This window comes from Alligator sinensis, unplaced genomic scaffold (assembly GCF_000455745.1).
Source record: "Alligator sinensis unplaced genomic scaffold, ASM45574v1 scaffold823_1, whole genome shotgun sequence".
NCBI classification, from domain to species: domain Eukaryota; kingdom Metazoa; phylum Chordata; order Crocodylia; family Alligatoridae; genus Alligator; species Alligator sinensis.
This window is the reverse complement of record NW_005842272.1, coordinates 1,261,411-1,277,947: the sequence shown is the minus strand read 5'-3', so window position 1 is coordinate 1,277,947 and position 16,537 is coordinate 1,261,411. Positions and strand designations below refer to the sequence as shown.

General features: G+C 43.9%; 1 protein-coding gene across 7 annotated transcripts in view; it reads right to left on the bottom strand.

Moving 5' to 3' along the window:
- PTPN3 (protein tyrosine phosphatase, non-receptor type 3) overlaps positions 1–16,537 on the bottom strand; it is a 306,004-nt gene that overhangs the window by 155,352 nt on the left and 134,115 nt on the right. For all 7 annotated transcript variants that reach the window (XM_025209236.1, XM_025209238.1, XM_025209239.1 and 4 more), the window contains one exon: positions 16,340–16,392. In XM_025209236.1, coding sequence (XP_025065021.1) covers positions 16,340–16,392 — 53 coding nt within the window. The remainder of the gene's footprint in view (positions 1–16,339; positions 16,393–16,537) is intronic.

Here is a 16,537-nt window from a genome sequence, read left to right as displayed (position 1 = left end):
GGGGGGGGGGAGGATGAAGGGAAAGGAATGACAAAAGATATCGTCCCTGTAACACAGATGAATCTACAAGCATGAGTCTCATGGAGCAACAGCTCATTTATGCAAAGATAAAATTATGGTAAGGATCTACATTATATCTTTCCCCTTTCTGCCCATCTATTGTTCTACAATTCATTATGACTGAGAAAATAAACAGTAGTAAAATAAAACTCAAGAAAATGGAGCCAAGGGTTAAAAATACTACCTCTCAGTTGAATACTATTTTCCACACATAAAAAGTGAAATTTGAGCATTTTAATGAAGGAAAACCAAAGGAAGAGCAACAGAACGCTTCATTCAAGGAGGAAAAAAAATGAAGTAAGGGCAGCACATCTACTTCACAGTGCTTCATCAAGGAAGACAAAAAAAGGCCACGCAGCCAGACAGCATATTTCCTTGGATAGATACCTGCTTCCTTAAATCTCATCTGCTAAAGTGGCTACAAAACTCAATCTTTTATGGACCTTTGAAAAACAATAAACAAAAAAATAAAATCCTGAGTTTACACATATGTAAAACATGGTAGATACAGACAGCGCTTCTCACCTACAGAATCCTAAAAACATGTCAGTTTTGTGTAAAAAAATAAAAAATAAAAAAATAAAAATACTAACCAATGAAAATGTAATTGTGTACATATTTCTTCTTACAGTTAGGGATCTATCCAACTTGACAAGGCAGACAGCTGATTGTGTGGGGAGATAGTGAGGCTTGCCACCATTTTCAAGGGCTGATCGCAGTGGGACCCCACTACGTCTCTAACTGACTGAGGGACCCTGGTGCCGCCTCTGCCCCTTGCTGCTGACTGGCTGTGAGGGCTGTCCATTATACAGCCCCACCCCTTGACACGGACTGGAAGGGAGGGCTATCCATTATACAACCCTGCCTTTCACAACCAATTGGTGGAGAAGGGCAGGGCTGCACAATAGGCAGTCCTCTCACCCAATCAGCGGCGAGGGCCAGAGGTGGCAGCCATCTTGGGTTCTCCCTGCCGGAATTCTCCCTCCTCTTGTCCTCCCTGCGGGCTGCGCAGCAGTGTCGCAGCACCATGAGGACTGCTGGCTCCCTCTGAGGAGCCAACATTTTATTTTCAATACATTCTGGAAGGGGTGGGGGAGGAGGCTGTAGATTTCATAAGCTTTGCCAAACTTCTCAATTTCCATGCAATGCGTGAAAAAAAAAAAAAAAAAAAAAAAAAAAAAAAAATCAGGATTTGAGTAGATCCCTATTTATAGTGAAAAGGATTACTACACAAAGAAAAGAACTGTCTCACTTTAAAAGTTGAGCAAGAGACAATAAGAGGAACAAGCACACTTGCAAGACTCTTCAGCTTTCAGCAGCAAGTCCACAAGTTTATGGGTATCTATGTTCTCCAGGCCATGAATCTTGGGTTCTGGACGGGTTGGCTGCTGAGCAAACCCTTAAGAAGAAGGCCCCACTAGACCAAGTGTCCATAGATATTCAAACCAAGAAGAATACGAAAAATCATGGGTGATTAAGAGATTAGTTTTGTCAGGTACTGAGAATGCATTTACTTAGATCTACATCCAATTTATAGCTGCATAGCTAGTCAATTCCCTTTATCTAAATGCAAATGACCTTGGATACCACAACTCCTTGCTGTAATAGCAAAAAAGCATGTTCTTAGCTTCGTTTCAGTATTGTTTCAGTTTTGGTGCCTCACTCTGGTCAAAGTAAAATGCTAAGATGTTAGCTGTGGCCCTCCTCTCATAATCCGTATGAGTAGCAAATGAATCCAGGAGAGAAATACAAGAGACAAATGCCACAACTGCTTTAACTCCAGTGGAGATGACAAGATTTCTGGAATGAACTTTTTCCAATAAAAAGAACCTGTCCATCTGATAAATTTGGAGGTACAGAAGATAATCTGCTTTCTAATTCTGGGAACTGGATTGATTGATGGAAAAAAAAAAAATGTATGAGGAGCACCAGTATCAGGAAACAGTTTCCATCAGGTCATTCCAAAACGCCAGAGACATTAGAATAGTGGTTTTCAACCTTTTTAGACTTGGTGTCCCTAAGAAAATGCCAGCTCTTAGTTTTCGGTTGTTTTTTGAACTAAAGAAAAAAAAATAAAGGAGCATTTTTTCTGTTGCAAAAAGCACAGGAATACCACAACAGATTAGAATGTTTTCAACTGTATGAATTCTTATCTGAAAGCTCTGGGTTTATCCTATTTACACACCTAACAGTACTAATGTTGCATGGCACCCCTGAAAGGATCTCTACCTAATCTTTTGGTAGAGATCCTTTCAAAGATACGGCACCCTGGCTGAGTATCACTGCATTAGTAATACAGGTTCCTTGATGGAACAAAAATGTTGTGAAGTTTAAACCCAACTAATTTACTTTAAGACAATGTCTGTATTAGGACTAATTCCTGGAGGCAGAAAAGGAAAATTCGTTTGAACATAGGTAAGGAATGCTGAAACTTGAGCACAATCTAGTCAATATATTGAAATATTATCCTGGAGAACTAAGCTACTACTGATAAGACACCAGAAGAGAGGAAAACAGCATTAACATTAGGCTTGAGAAAAACTGGGGAGCAGAAGAGACTCCAGTCTCACTAGGAACTGGTTATGATCTTCACTGTAAAAAAAACAAAGGCACCATGGACAAATCAGAACATGTGGACAGGCTTATCTGCATGACAGTAACATCCTAAGAAGACATCTCTTAATCCAAATGCTGCACTCCAACATTCCACCCTGTAAGAATTGGCTGAGAGAGGTGTGGGACCAGGGCAAAACTCATCCATTTCTTGCCTACCTTAAGTAAAATGGATGGCGGAAACATTTTAGGAAAAATAGTAACTTTACTTCCTTGTTTGTTTTTCTGGAATTCTTTTCAAATTAAATCGGAAAAACAAAGACTTAAACCAAACTATTTCAAGAGCCCATCTGCCTAACATAGTTTATCAACTCCTTTGGATGAATCCAGTGAGAATGGAAATTTTCTTTATGAAAAGGCTTCCAAATCCAGACATGCATGGAAGACTTTTTTTTTTTTAAATGAAAGAAACGCTTATTTCAAGGTAATAAGGGAACAGATAGTAAAACCTAGAATTTGGAAGGTCTTTGTGCCAGTCATTTTATACAAAAGCCTCTTATTAAAAAGAGACAGCTCAAATATGGGAGGCCAACTCCCAAATTAGCAGGCCACACAGCCTCACAGCTGTAAAAGCTAGGTCATTCAGTGTTCAACTGATTTTGCTGATACCACACAGTTCATAGTCCCTCAATGCAACCCCTCCCCCTCCTCTCCCTAACCTCTACCCCATCCTGAGGACAAAGGAGAAAGAGAATATTTTTTTAAATCAATTTAGAGTCAAGAGATGATATAAAACTTTGCAGACCACAAGGAGGAGTAGGCAGGAGGAGAGGAGACAAGAAAAGCCTTGGCAAAAATGCCTTTTCTGAAGTAGCCAAAGTTGTCCAACTGTGAACTCCTTTTTTGCCGCATGTTCATATTAATCTGCCTAATCCATGGGGCAAGCAGATCACTAACATAAGTGATTAGAACAGTTAGTAGTGCTGCTTTAGATGAGAGCTGCTAGCAGGCCCCAAAAGTGGTAACCTTGACAACTCTGATGGATGAGGAAGAAAACTCGCAGAAGATATTTAAAATCTGTCTGTTTGCAGATTTCAGCTATTTACAAGCTCTATTGCAATGGGAAACTGGCACAGTTCTTCCTAGGCTGCTCTACTGAGGTCCCCAGAAGACAGATGAGGCAAAGCTATCACATACTTGGGGATAGCTTGACTAGCAACAAAAGATGACCACCATCCTCAAGCTGCCCTATGAGACTAGAAGCTTGTTCCAAGAAAAAGGATTTTAAAATCTTTTGAGTTCCTCCTGTCCTTTATTATTTTTTGTTTGTGGTTTTGATTTTAGAGCTTACTGGAGTCACAGCAACAGTTTGGAATAAAGCAGCTGAATGAATGGTTGAACAAGCGAGGCTCGTGATAAGCACAACACAGACGAGTACTGAAGTGAGACCTTGCATGGAACTAATAAAGCACAGACAACAGGATATCACATTTTCCCTTACACAGCAAAAAAAAAAAAAGTACCATTGGCTAGTACTGTATTGTTCAGACTAAACAGAATTTCCACCTCTTCAAAAAGAACCATAAAAGGTTAAAAAAGGGTCACATTTGACTTATATACAGGATTGCAAAAGAAGAACAACACAGTACAACTCTATGGAGCAGATAACCTTCTGTGCCATGCTTCAGGCACACAATTGCTGGTCCTCAATAAAGTTAAGTGCTCTGTCATGGTGGTGGCAGCAGGCTGAGCTCACACAGGGAAGAACCACAATGGCTGGGCAACCCAAGATTGGTCACCAGCCAGAGTTCCTAGAGCCCACTCAAACTCCTATGGTGACAACCTGTGGGTCTAAGAGCTTGCTATGGGGACCATCACTCAGTGCTTCATGGGCAATAGTCTATGCAATGGCATGTTCATACCGTCTTTCCACATAGCACAGCAACTCATATTTCCCATCTCTGCTAAATGTATTTAAATTAATTTCCATATAAAGACAAACATAACAAAATTCAACCAGAAGTCTTTCATTACATATTCTTGACTTTTCTAATTGCAATTTTTTTGTGCATGTCACAAAAAATGCCAAATCAGAAACTTTTTCAGTGTAGTTTTTAATTCTAAGTGTGTTTTGGTCCCTTTCCATGGCTAACTGATTCTCTTGGGGGAGGGAGGGAGGGGTGGATTTTTTAAGGGCAACAGCAGTTCAAGAGTGTCATCTGTAGTTGACTAACCACATTTGAACTGACTAATTAAACTGAATAAACAGGGGGAAAGCTCAAACTAAATCTGAAAATATGAGGTCAACTTCTAATCAGAACAATGATAGGACAAATATTTCAGGGTCCAGCTGATGAATTCTTAACCCAAACAGCTTAAATTTTAATTGCGTCATTACTACACAGTTAGAGAAAGAGGTAAGTGGGGGAGAGCAATGCAGCCATGGTGAGAGAAGTTTAAAAACAAAACATACACAAAAAATGCACCTCTCAAAAGCTCTGTGGTCTGCCATCCCTGGACACACCTTATCTGACAGGAAACAGAATGGCATGCCTCTGCCTTTATGTCATTTTGACTCTTTAGCTGATTTACCCAACCCCCAGAAGATTCCAGCCAGAAGCCACTTCCTTGCCAGGTCACATTAAAATACCACCTGCTTCCAGGGTACCTAAAGTTCAATACAAATGACTGTGAATTCTAAGCTCACTCTTTGGCAGAGGGTCAGACCTCCCTGTCTCTCTCTCTCTCTCTTTGAGGAGGCTCTAACAGGGAGCAGGTTTCTTTAGTTCCTGATCCCAGCTAGTCTGCTCTCCTGGACTAGGGGCAGAAGTTACAGATAAACCAGTTTAAGTGATCAGAAACTGGTTTAAACCTGTAACAGAATAGAAATTCACTGCACATACACCAGTTTCAAAATGTCTGGAACTAGTTTAACATAAATTTGGTTGAACACAGTATCAGACTCAACTGATTTAGGTCAAACTGGTTTATGAAACTTCTGTCCCAGGCCCCTTCCTGTTTCAAATCAAGTCAGAATCCCCCAGCATCCCACAGCCCAGGGCTGGGCTGTGTTGTCTGCTCCAGAGATCAGAGCTTGCCCTGCTGCTCTATTCCCTAGCTGGAGCAGTGAGGGCTGACTTACTGGCCTCAAAGACTGGCTCAATGCACCCCTGCCTCACCCCCAGCAAACCCCTGCTGGAATCTGGGGCCTGGGATGGGGGTTAAACTTCCCTTCCCCAGAGTATGGAGCCACCTGCCCTGCTTGCTTGTTGCTGGCTGTGATTGTGGACTACAAATCCCAGAGATACCTGGAAGCAGGAAGAGGAAGTGATGAGCAACCCTGCAGAGTCTTGCTGCTCTGACTGTGGACTGCAAATCCCAGAGACCTCAGGGGCAGCAGGAAGAGGAAGTGAGTACACAGCCCAAGCTGGCTACGTGCCAGAGAGCCATGCTCTAGCACCTCCTGACTTCTGGCTTGTGCCACTGCAAGCATCTGGCTGCATTTCCTGAATTGAGTGAATGTCTGTTCATTTGCTTATTGGTTCAATCTTTACATCTTAGACTAACCTGCCAAGACAGAATCAATTAAGCCTTGGGTCTTTGACTATCTGTACTCAGCCCTGCTGCGAGAGCAACAGTCCGCTTCCTCTCAAGCCTGCCACCATCTGTGCTGGAATGCAACTCTTTAGCTCATCCTTCAGGTAACAAGGGACAGGACTGATTAAATGCCAGGTAGTTCATTTATTCTTTTCTGATTTATGAAGTTTGTACACCTCAAACTCCTGCCTGATGTAGGACAGCAGAACTCTTTTTAGACAAAGGAATTCCTTGTCAGACTCAAAGCACCCCCAGAAAATGTTAGTTGTTAGCAATCATTTGTTTTCTTACTACAAAAAATAAGAGCGATACACTTTTTGCAAAGACTTTAGGAAGACTATAACAGGCTTTTCTTGAAATGTTGAAATCTCTGGGTTTATCTTGTGAAACGTGTAGATGTTTGCTGAAAGAACAGGTTAGGAACTACTTAGAAAAGCTGGACTTATACAAGTCCATGGGGCCAGGTGGGATGCACCCAAGAGTGCTAAGGGAGTTAGCTGAAGTGAATGCAGAGCCATTGGCCATCATCTTTAAAAGGTCATGGCAATCAGGAATGGTCCTGGTTGGAAAAGGGCAAAAATAGTGCACATATTTAAGAAAGGAAAAAAGGAAGATCCAGGAAACTACAGACCAGTCAGCCTCACCTCAGTCCCTGGAAAAATGATGGAGCAAATCCTCAAGGAATCTATTTCTAACCACTTGGAGGAGAAAAAGGTGATTAGGAACAGTCAGCATGGATTCACCAGGGGTGTGTCATGCCTGACCAACCTGATTGCCTTCTACAATGAGGTGAACGGCTCTGCGGACTCGGGGAAACTGGTGAATGTGGTGTACCTTGATTTTAGCAAGGCTTTTGATACAGTCTCCCACAGCATTCTCGCAGGCAAGCTAAGGAGATATGGGCTGGATGAATGGGCTGCAAGGTGGATAGAAAACTGGCCGGCGCATCAAGCTCAGAGAGTAGTAATCAACGGCTTGATGTCTACTTGGCAGCCAGTATCAAGTGGAGTGTCCCAGGGGTCGGTCCTGGGGTCAGTTTTGTCTTCATCAGTGACCTGGAAAATGGCATAAAGTGCACCCTCAGCAAGTCTGCAGATGACACCAAGCTCTGGGGAGTAGTAGATGCACTGGAGGGCAGGGCTACAATTCAGTGACCTAGCCAAATTGGAGGGTTGAGCCAAAAGGAATCTCATGAGGTTTAACAAAGACAAGTGCAAAGTCTTGCAATTGGGACAGCGCAATCCCATGAACTGGTACAGGCTGTAGGCTGACCAGATGGGCAGCAACTCTGCAGAAAAGGACCTGGGGGTTACAGTGGACAATAAGCTGAATATGAATCAGTAGTGTGCCCTTATTGCCAAGAAGGCTAATGACATACTGGGCTACATTGGTAGGTGTGTTCCCAGTAGGTCAAGGGAAGTGATTATTCTCCTCTATTCAGCACTGATGAGGGCACATCTGGAGTACTGTGTTCAGTTTTGGGCCCTGCACTACAGAACAGATGTGGACAAATTGGAAAGAGCCCAGTAGAGAGCAACAAAAATGGTGAAGGGGCTGGGGGACAAGACTTCTGAGGAAAGGTTGAGGGAACTGGACTTATTTAGTTTAAAGAAGAGAAGACTGAGGGGGGATTTAATAGCAGCCTTCAACTACCTGAAGGGTGGTTCAAAAGGGGATGGAGCTAGACTGACAGAACAAGGAGCAAGTCTCAAGTTGCAGCAAGGGATGTTTAGGTTAGATATTAGGAAGAATTTTGTCACTAGGAGGGTAGTAAAACACTGCAACATATTACCCAAAGGGGTGGTGGAAGCTCCATCCTTGGCAGTTTTCAAAACTCAATTAGACAAAGCTTTGGCTGGGACGATCTAATTGGGGTTGCTCCTGCTTTGAGCAGGGGGTTGGACTAGATGACCTCCTGAAGTCCCTTCCAACCCTAACTTTCTATGATTCTATACCTGAGAGTGTTACTAGCGTGTGGCACCTCTAACAGAGTATTCTCATCCTGGTTAAGAATCACTGCTCTAGAGGAACATCCCACTTCACCTAGCAGCAAGTGAGGTTTCCAAGACATGAGGCTGGAAAGCTGTGCTGGATGCAAACTTTACTCCAGTTCCAGCAGTTATCAATTAGGGTGCTGCAAAATGTTGCACAATAATAGCACTGTTAGGTGTGCATATAGCTACACACGATTTATACAGTAAATGCAGGAAAATGTTACCACAGGATAGCTCCTTAGCAACCAACTCATCCAAAGATTTCAAAAAGGAATCCGTAGTGCCAAAAAATTTTTAACATGTTGTGGTCCAAGTTCTTTGCAGCTGAAGTCAAAACCTGAATGAAAGCTATGAGCTGGCATTTTCCAATGGGTGACTTGAGCCCCAAAAGTTTGAGAACTAGCATGCTGTATATCTCTGTATAGATCAGGCACTTCAGCAGGGCTTTTATCTAAAGATGACTGAATCAGCTTTTCATCATGGAAAATAAAACCTCCCACTGCCTCCTCTGCTCACAAGGACGCAGGTCCAGCTGCAGCAGTCCCCTCCCCTCAACTGCTTTGTGGCACTGAGCAGTCCTGATAAGCCAATGCCCTGACCATACCATTGCCCCTCACTCCCAACCCAAAGCCCCCCACCCCTGCTGGTGTCCCTCACTTCCCATACAAAACCACCTGGTGCCCCTCACTCCTCACCCACAGCCCTGTCTGTCCCTCACTCCCCATCCACAACCAACTGGGCCCTGCTGGTGCCCCTCACTCCCCACCACAGCCTCCCAGCCCAGTCAGTGCCCCTCACTCCCCACCCACAGCACTCCACCTCCCCCCGCCCTGCTGAAGGGGAACCCAGCTGCCAAGGCTATGGGGCCAGGGACCTGGGTCCACAGCCCCCTACCCCCCACAGTGGGACCAGGCAGGGAAGCTGGCTGCCACTGCTGGAAGCTCCGCGCCACTATGGTGAGGTGCCCCCTGACCACCTAGCAGCAGCAAGGGGCACAACTCCATGCCGCCATCCCTGCTGCTGCTGGGCAGGCAGGCGGCGCCTCGCCATCGTGGTGCAGGGCTCATGGCTCTTTCTCCCACTTCCCTCCACCCATGGTCTAGGACACCAGGGCTTCCCACCATTTTCTGTTTGCAGCTGCCCCCCCGCTTTTTTTTTTTTAAACCACTCACTCGTTGGCCGCTTTCCTGCAGGGACTGGGCTTTTTCATAGAGGACCTCCCAAATTTATGGTTTCCACAAAAAACACAAGTTTGGTAAGTCCCTACCAATGATTCCTGTTTTTTTTCCCACCAGCAGTAAATGTCTGGCAAACAGGTATCAAATGGGGCTCCAGCCAGAATCCCTCTGTCTGCCCCTCTCAGCCTGACATACATGATTAATATGGCCCTGCTCTCCCTAAAGTAGAGCTGAACCAAGCTGCCCTACACCTGATCTACATATAAATTTTTAGAGGATCACAGGACTTGAGACAAGAGGACCTGGTTCCAGTCATGAATAGGGGGCTAATTAGCACATGGATCCTTTGTGTGGGTGTCTGGAGTACATACACATACTGAGCAGTGCTGAGCTGTGGGGTCACCACAGCTTGAAATGCTGTTGCCTCTGATGGGGCCCAGCTCAATAAACTATATGGTAAGTCATGAGCCTTTAGCTTTGGATTAATATTATGCATAGTTTGTACTATGTACAAGTGCAAAAGTGCTTCTCAGCCTTTTCTGGCTAAGATCAAGTATAGTGCCTGCTCTTATTAGTTCAAGTACAGAATCATGAGCTACCCCTGTGCTTGCGGGGGACATGGGGGGGGAGGGGGACAGGAGGAGCAAAGACCCCAAACCCCAGGGTCACAAGACCCCATGATGGGAGACACCCCAAACATGGAGGCGAGTGAAAGAGGCTTCCTGGTGAGGTTCCAAGCGAGGACAGACAACTGAACCTAGGAAAACTGCCAATGGAGAAAAAAGACTTCTTAACCAAGATCATAAGAGACCTGCTGATGGTAAAGCTTATAAATTTGCATTTACTTATTTGCATGCCAGGAGGGGTTGAGTGGGAACTTGGCTTCAGAGATTCCAAGAGCAGATCGGATTTCTGGCAGCAGCTCCAGACAGTCAGGGGAAATCCTCAGCTCCAGACTTTTGAATTTATGGGGGGGAGGCACAAGGACAGAGACTGGTTACAATCCAAAAGTAATCCAGGGCAAATAAAGGAAAAGGACATGGAGTTTTTGGCTAAGACGACACTGTGAGAGAGAAGGAAAAGTAGAGTAAATCCTAGGCAAATGGGGTGTGTAGACTGGAGCCTGAAAAGCCAGAGTGATGCTGAAAAACATGACTGGGAATTCAGGCAAAGTGCAGCACCTCACCGCAACAATCTCCCTCAGCTTCCACAGGGACTTTGCACAGTAGCAGGGTGACAGATCCACAGAACTTTGCTGCAGCTGCAGGATGCGCTGTGGTATCAACAGGAGAGAGGGTGCAATGCCACCATGTGAACTTTGACCTGGAGAAAGCTTATGGCTGAGTCTCTGTTCGAGATACTGAAGACTATGCAGTTCCCTCCAATCTTTGTCACCTGAATAAGGATGTTGTGCACCAATGCAAGCAGCAGGGTGCTGATGAATGGGTTCCTGACTGCCCTGATCACAGTGGAGTATGGTGTCCAGCAGAGCTGCCTACTCTCCCTGATCCCATTCATCTGCATGATAGAACCACTAGCCCAGCAGCTCAGGCGAGATCTCAGGATCAGCAGAGTGCAAATCCCTGGGGGAGGCAAGGCAGAAATGAAGGTTCTGGCCTACATGGACAACCTTAACGTCCCATGCAGTGACAAGTGGTTAGTGGAAAGAATGTTACAACACACCCAGGTATACAGATTGGCAGCAGGGGCTAAGCTCAACATGGGCAACACCACCTGCCTGGTACTGGGCAAACTTGGGGGATCTGTTGGCCATGGGCATCTCCAGCTCCCACAAGGAGGTGAAGATCCTTGGGGTGGAGTCTGACCCAGAGATGAACAGATAGAAAGCTCGGGAAAAGACCAAGACCCAATTTAAGAGACTGGTACTGTGGAATATATGCCACTCTTCAATTGGGGTTGGGGGAGAGGGTGCACAGTCCTCACAAGGGTAGTATTGCACCAGTGCTTCTGTACATCAGGCTGGTCTTCCTCCCCTCAGAGCAAATCATTAACAGAATCCAAAGAGCCACATGCATCTTCTTCAGGGGCTCCAGATGGGAGAAGGTTGCAAGGAACACACTGTATAAGACAAGCGGACTGGAGGCCAAAGAATGCCAGACGTCCTGCTGTTCTTCTGCGCCAAGTACACAAGCCAGATCTACAAACACCAAAACAGCTTGCTTCGTGAAGTACTTTGCAGGGCACCTGTTGCAAGACTACCAGGTGTACATGCTGCCCAACATGTGGCTGTGGACCATGGACCCACCGTAGTTCTACAAAGGCTTGGACCACTTCCAGAACAAATAAGGGTTACACAGTGAAGCCCTGAAGACCATGACAAACCACCATAAGATGCAGGAGATAGTAAAGGCAAAAGACAGACTGTTGCCCATAGATGTACTACCTAGCAATGGCTTCCAGGCTGTGTGGGAGCAAATCTTCCAAAAGGACCTGTAAAAGGAGCACAGGGACTTGAACTAGAAGGTAGCCCAATGGGTACTCCCTGTGTAGGCACTGAAACAGAGAGGTGCAGAGAGGCTCACCTGTCTGCCTCAGGCAAACCTGCTGGTAACAAAAGGAAACAAATTGACCATCTCCTCTGGAACTGCCCATACACCAGGGAAGTGTAAGGGAGAGTAAGTGGATTCCTCCAGATGGTGATGGGAATCAAGACCCTGACAAAAGAGGCAGCGCTGTTTGGACACGTCACCAAGCAGCAAGGGACCCCAATAGCCCATTTTGACCAGTCCATGTCTTGCTTCGGAAATGCCCTGTGGAAGGCTAGGAATCTGGTCACACACAGGCACACAAACCTCCCAGTTGAGGCTTGCATGGGAGTGAGCGAGCTACAGATGTACTGTATGAATATAGAAGGAACCAATGGGGAGAAGACGGTGGAAGACACGTGAAAGAGGAAAACAAGGTACAGGCTGTTCAAGAATGGGACCCCCAGGGAAGAGAATGATGATGGTAATGAAGAGGGGGGAGGAAGATGGTGAAGATGATATGGACTAAGGACTGGTTAAAGAAACGAAGGGGTTTCTTCTTTTCTTCGAAAAGAAATGAAGAGGGTACAGAGATGATTTTGTGCAGTTATAATAGTTAAAGCAGACGGTGATGGGCACATGAGTGCACAGCTGCATTTATTGTAATGGGGATTATGATAGTTAACTCTAGATGCATGTGATGAGTGGTCAAGTGAACCGTGTGCGTATATATGTATATAAATATATAAATATATAGTTTTGCACAAAAAACAATTGTACTACGTGCTATTTAAAAATGCATTTAAGGAATACCCGTGTCAACTTGCAGCATTTTCAAATAAGGTAACATGCATCAATTCTGGGTAAATTAATTCCAAGATTACTATATGCAAATTGCTACAGCTATGTTTATTTCTAGATCAGGGTTTTCAAATTTGTTTCTCACTTCCATATGCTAAGAGTGAGTAAGGTCTCACAATAAGGGGCAGCAGAAGGTAAGGGGGCTACTTGACAGCCCAGATTTATTTCTCTGCTATAGAAGGGGGAGGAGAATAAATTAATGGCAAACTTCCAATAATTAGATTTTAAACCTGGAAAATTATAACAAATTTTTAAATTTCCATATGTATAATCTAATTATTGGGAGGTTGTCTTATAATCAGAGTCATTTTATAGTCCAGTAAATATGGTAAGTGTGTGTCTGTGACAGAATATAAGGTTTGGACTTTTCTGGGACTTTTCATTTTTTTTGTCATAGGATTGCATCAGGTTTGTTGCATTTAGCAAACCTAACTGCATTTTAAATTAGGTGTTCTGTGTATTAGTGATGTCTAAGATCTTGCTGAATTTACAGCATCCGAAGATGCATAAAATCATTCTACTCTTGTCTTCAAACAACTGGATCCCTAGCCTCTTCGGCAGGGGATGGAGGTGGGAGGGAGGGGAGGACCAGGTATATGCACCCATGCTTAAGAGTTTCAATTCAGTTTAGAAAAAACTTAAATCTGTAACTTATTTTTAAAATCTAGGAACATTTAAAAATGAAAGTTTATACACTGCAACACAAAACACTTGACAATTCTAATTAAATTATTCTGGTTAGATGTATTTTTTATAGCAGCCTCCCATTAGACCCACCCTTTCCTTTGAGAGGCACATTTTACATTTATATTTTATAATTCAGCCCTGATTTCTAGCCAAAATGGCCCTTTACAACTCCTTCTGTAAACATAGCTAACCTTTCCACAAAGACATAGAGCAACTGCGTCGTCAATAACCAGCTCTGCAAACTCTTTTAGCCTGGCTTTATCCTGCCAACTATTTCATTAATGCATGACCCGAGTTGACCCTCTCCTAATTTTGAGACTTTTTTAGGTTTAAGAAAAATGGGCATTCACTGATTTTTTTCACCTTCTGTTTTTGTTGTTCATTTGATTTGTGGAGTGGTGTATAAAACCTCTTCAATACCCTCGTTAAGGCTACATACATTTAGTCTCTTCCATTTTTTTCACGTCTCATGCTTAAGTATCACATTTTGAACCTTCTTTTGTTTGTTTGTAATACAGAGATTAGCATGTACAGATCATTACACAAATGGTCATCATTGTACACTGTTTAGTGACAGAAATCTCCCTGTATATATCCAAAAACATAAACATCTTTCCTGACACAATATTCTACTGAACAAATCAATTTACTCTCCACAATTAATGCCTTCCTGCCCATGTGTTTCTTCATGGTTGCTTTCCAAAAGACAGTTCCCTACTTTACATTTAGTGTCACACGTTACTTTCATATTATAAATTAAGGGCCAGTAAAGGTCCCTACAACAAACAGGTCTGGATTTCAGGTGCCCAAGCCAAAAGTGCAATCCAAGCTTCCCTTCTCAACAGCTGTTTAACCCTGGAAACACCTAAACTGATTACACTCTTTTTTGAGCAGAATGGCGACTTAGGTTCTTTAATTCTGCCTTCTACACATGTCTGAAGCTACCCCAGTCTGAACAGCTATATTCCTAGACTCCCATTTAAGACTCATTTGGATCCAAAAACTGGAAGAATTGGCACCTCTCTTGTAAGAGAGGCTCATTCAACACCCAACACATCAACAGCATTAAAATCAAAACAGAACAGGGCAGCTACAACCACTTTCAATCTGAGAGAATGTGGTAACAGTTGTGCTCACCTTTTATAAAGCATTCACCCAGTAAGAGGGAGACCTGGGTATCGTGCCTTCCTGAACCTGCAGGGATTCAACTGTATACCAATCACCTCCCAGGAGAGTGGGGGGGGGGGGGGGGGGCACGTGGCGGCTTCTTCACACATCCTGTTGAAGTTGTGGCACTCTGCAGCAACAAGTGCAGGATTCACAGAACCAGACTCAATCTGACCCAGTAGGGTAGCAGTGAGGACACTCAGCTGGGAAGAGGGAGCTCTCTGTTATAGTTCTTGCTCTCAGGAACATACCTTTATTCTTCTGTTTTTACTCTTCTGTAACAATGACTGTTTCATGCAAAAATGCATTAGGAAGCAAGGACTGAAACTCAGAATTTCCCCTCCCAGCTGAAAGCTTTAACTTCTATATGAGGATTGTCTAACTGGTGGCTCACAGACTAAATATGGCCTATGAAGGGTTAAGTTGCAGTCCTGTCGGCCACTCCTATCACTGTGGCCCCATTAGCAGCCAGACCATCCAGGCTCTTGTTCTTCTGGCTTCTGCTTTCTGTGCCTGGCCCGGGGGCAAGATAGTACAATGCAGAATGGCACAAAATTGAGGGCAAACTAGAGGGTGTGCAGATGTATGTCTGTTGGGGGATGGAGGGAGGAGTGCAGGGGACACTATGAGGTGTCTGCATTGCGTGTGTCCCAGAACCTATGGCCCCCCACCAATGCAACCTACACAGCCTGCAGCTCCACCCAGCCATGCAAAAGTTGGACAGCCCTGTTTTAGAGTACAGTCAGGCCAACATAAGAGATATTGGGGTTACGGTGCCAGCCCAAACTAGCCTATGGCTTCATAGTTAGGTCATGCTCCTGGGATGTGGCAGATGTGGATCTGAATCCTCCTGGATGAGGACAGCTTAGATCTCAGCCTCTTCTAGATCTCAAGTTTCCTACTTCCTGCATGAGTGCTCTAACCACTGGGCTGGTACCATCACCAGTACTCCCCCCACCCTTCCCCCCACCCTCCCATCTTACAGCTACAATGTGAGAAGAGTGGGATTCACTCTTTTTCTTTCAAAGAGTGCTCATAAGGATTTACCCTCGGGAAAGGGTTCCCATCTCTGGATCCCAAATGGAAAGTTGTATCCCTTGCAGTCCTGACTCAGAACCCAAGCTCCAAAGGGAAGCTGTAATGCAGACACATCCCTGTGCTCAGCATTCCCTATTGTCTAACCCTAAGGTAGGTCTCTGCTCAGACTTTTCTAAGGCACTTAACTCTCCCTGTGCCATGTATACGAAGAAGCCTAGTGTTTCTTCAGCATTTTGAATTCCATTCTGGGAGTCAAGCACTTGAAGTTTAGCCACTGCAGCATCTAATTTGAATGGACCAAAGTCCTTCAGATCCAACTTTAAATTGCATTTAAATTGTCTTCAATTGAAACTGAGATACTTTTTTATTTAAATAAAATTAGTCTTGTTAGAGAACATATATAGAAGGGTACCGATTATGAATTTCTAATTAGTGAGCCAGTTCATGTAATATCTTTACCATAACACAGACTTAATAAATATACTTCCCTCATTCGTATAATCTGCCCTAGACATACAAGCATCGGCTACTGGTTACGTAAACGTAGTCTTTCCTTTGTAAGTAGCTCTTTGCAAAGATATTACAGTGTATCAACCACAGAAACAACTTTCTCCCAAATGAACAGATGATCTTCTGCAATGCAGATCAGTGGAATAAAAGGGACAGTTCAAAGATGCTCAAATATATTTTGTCAGTCAAAAAAGATGTTATTACTTACCCTGTACTGCATAAGATGCCAGGACAACAGCAGAATTAAGAGGGCATGTCAACCTAGAAGGAGAAAAATAATTTTATTTACATACATACAGAATAAACAGGTAAAACATTAACTGTGTCTCTGCAAATAATATTTTTCATAAAAAATAATATATATGTTTAAAATTTCATTTTTACTTTTTTTTTTTTTTTTTTTTTT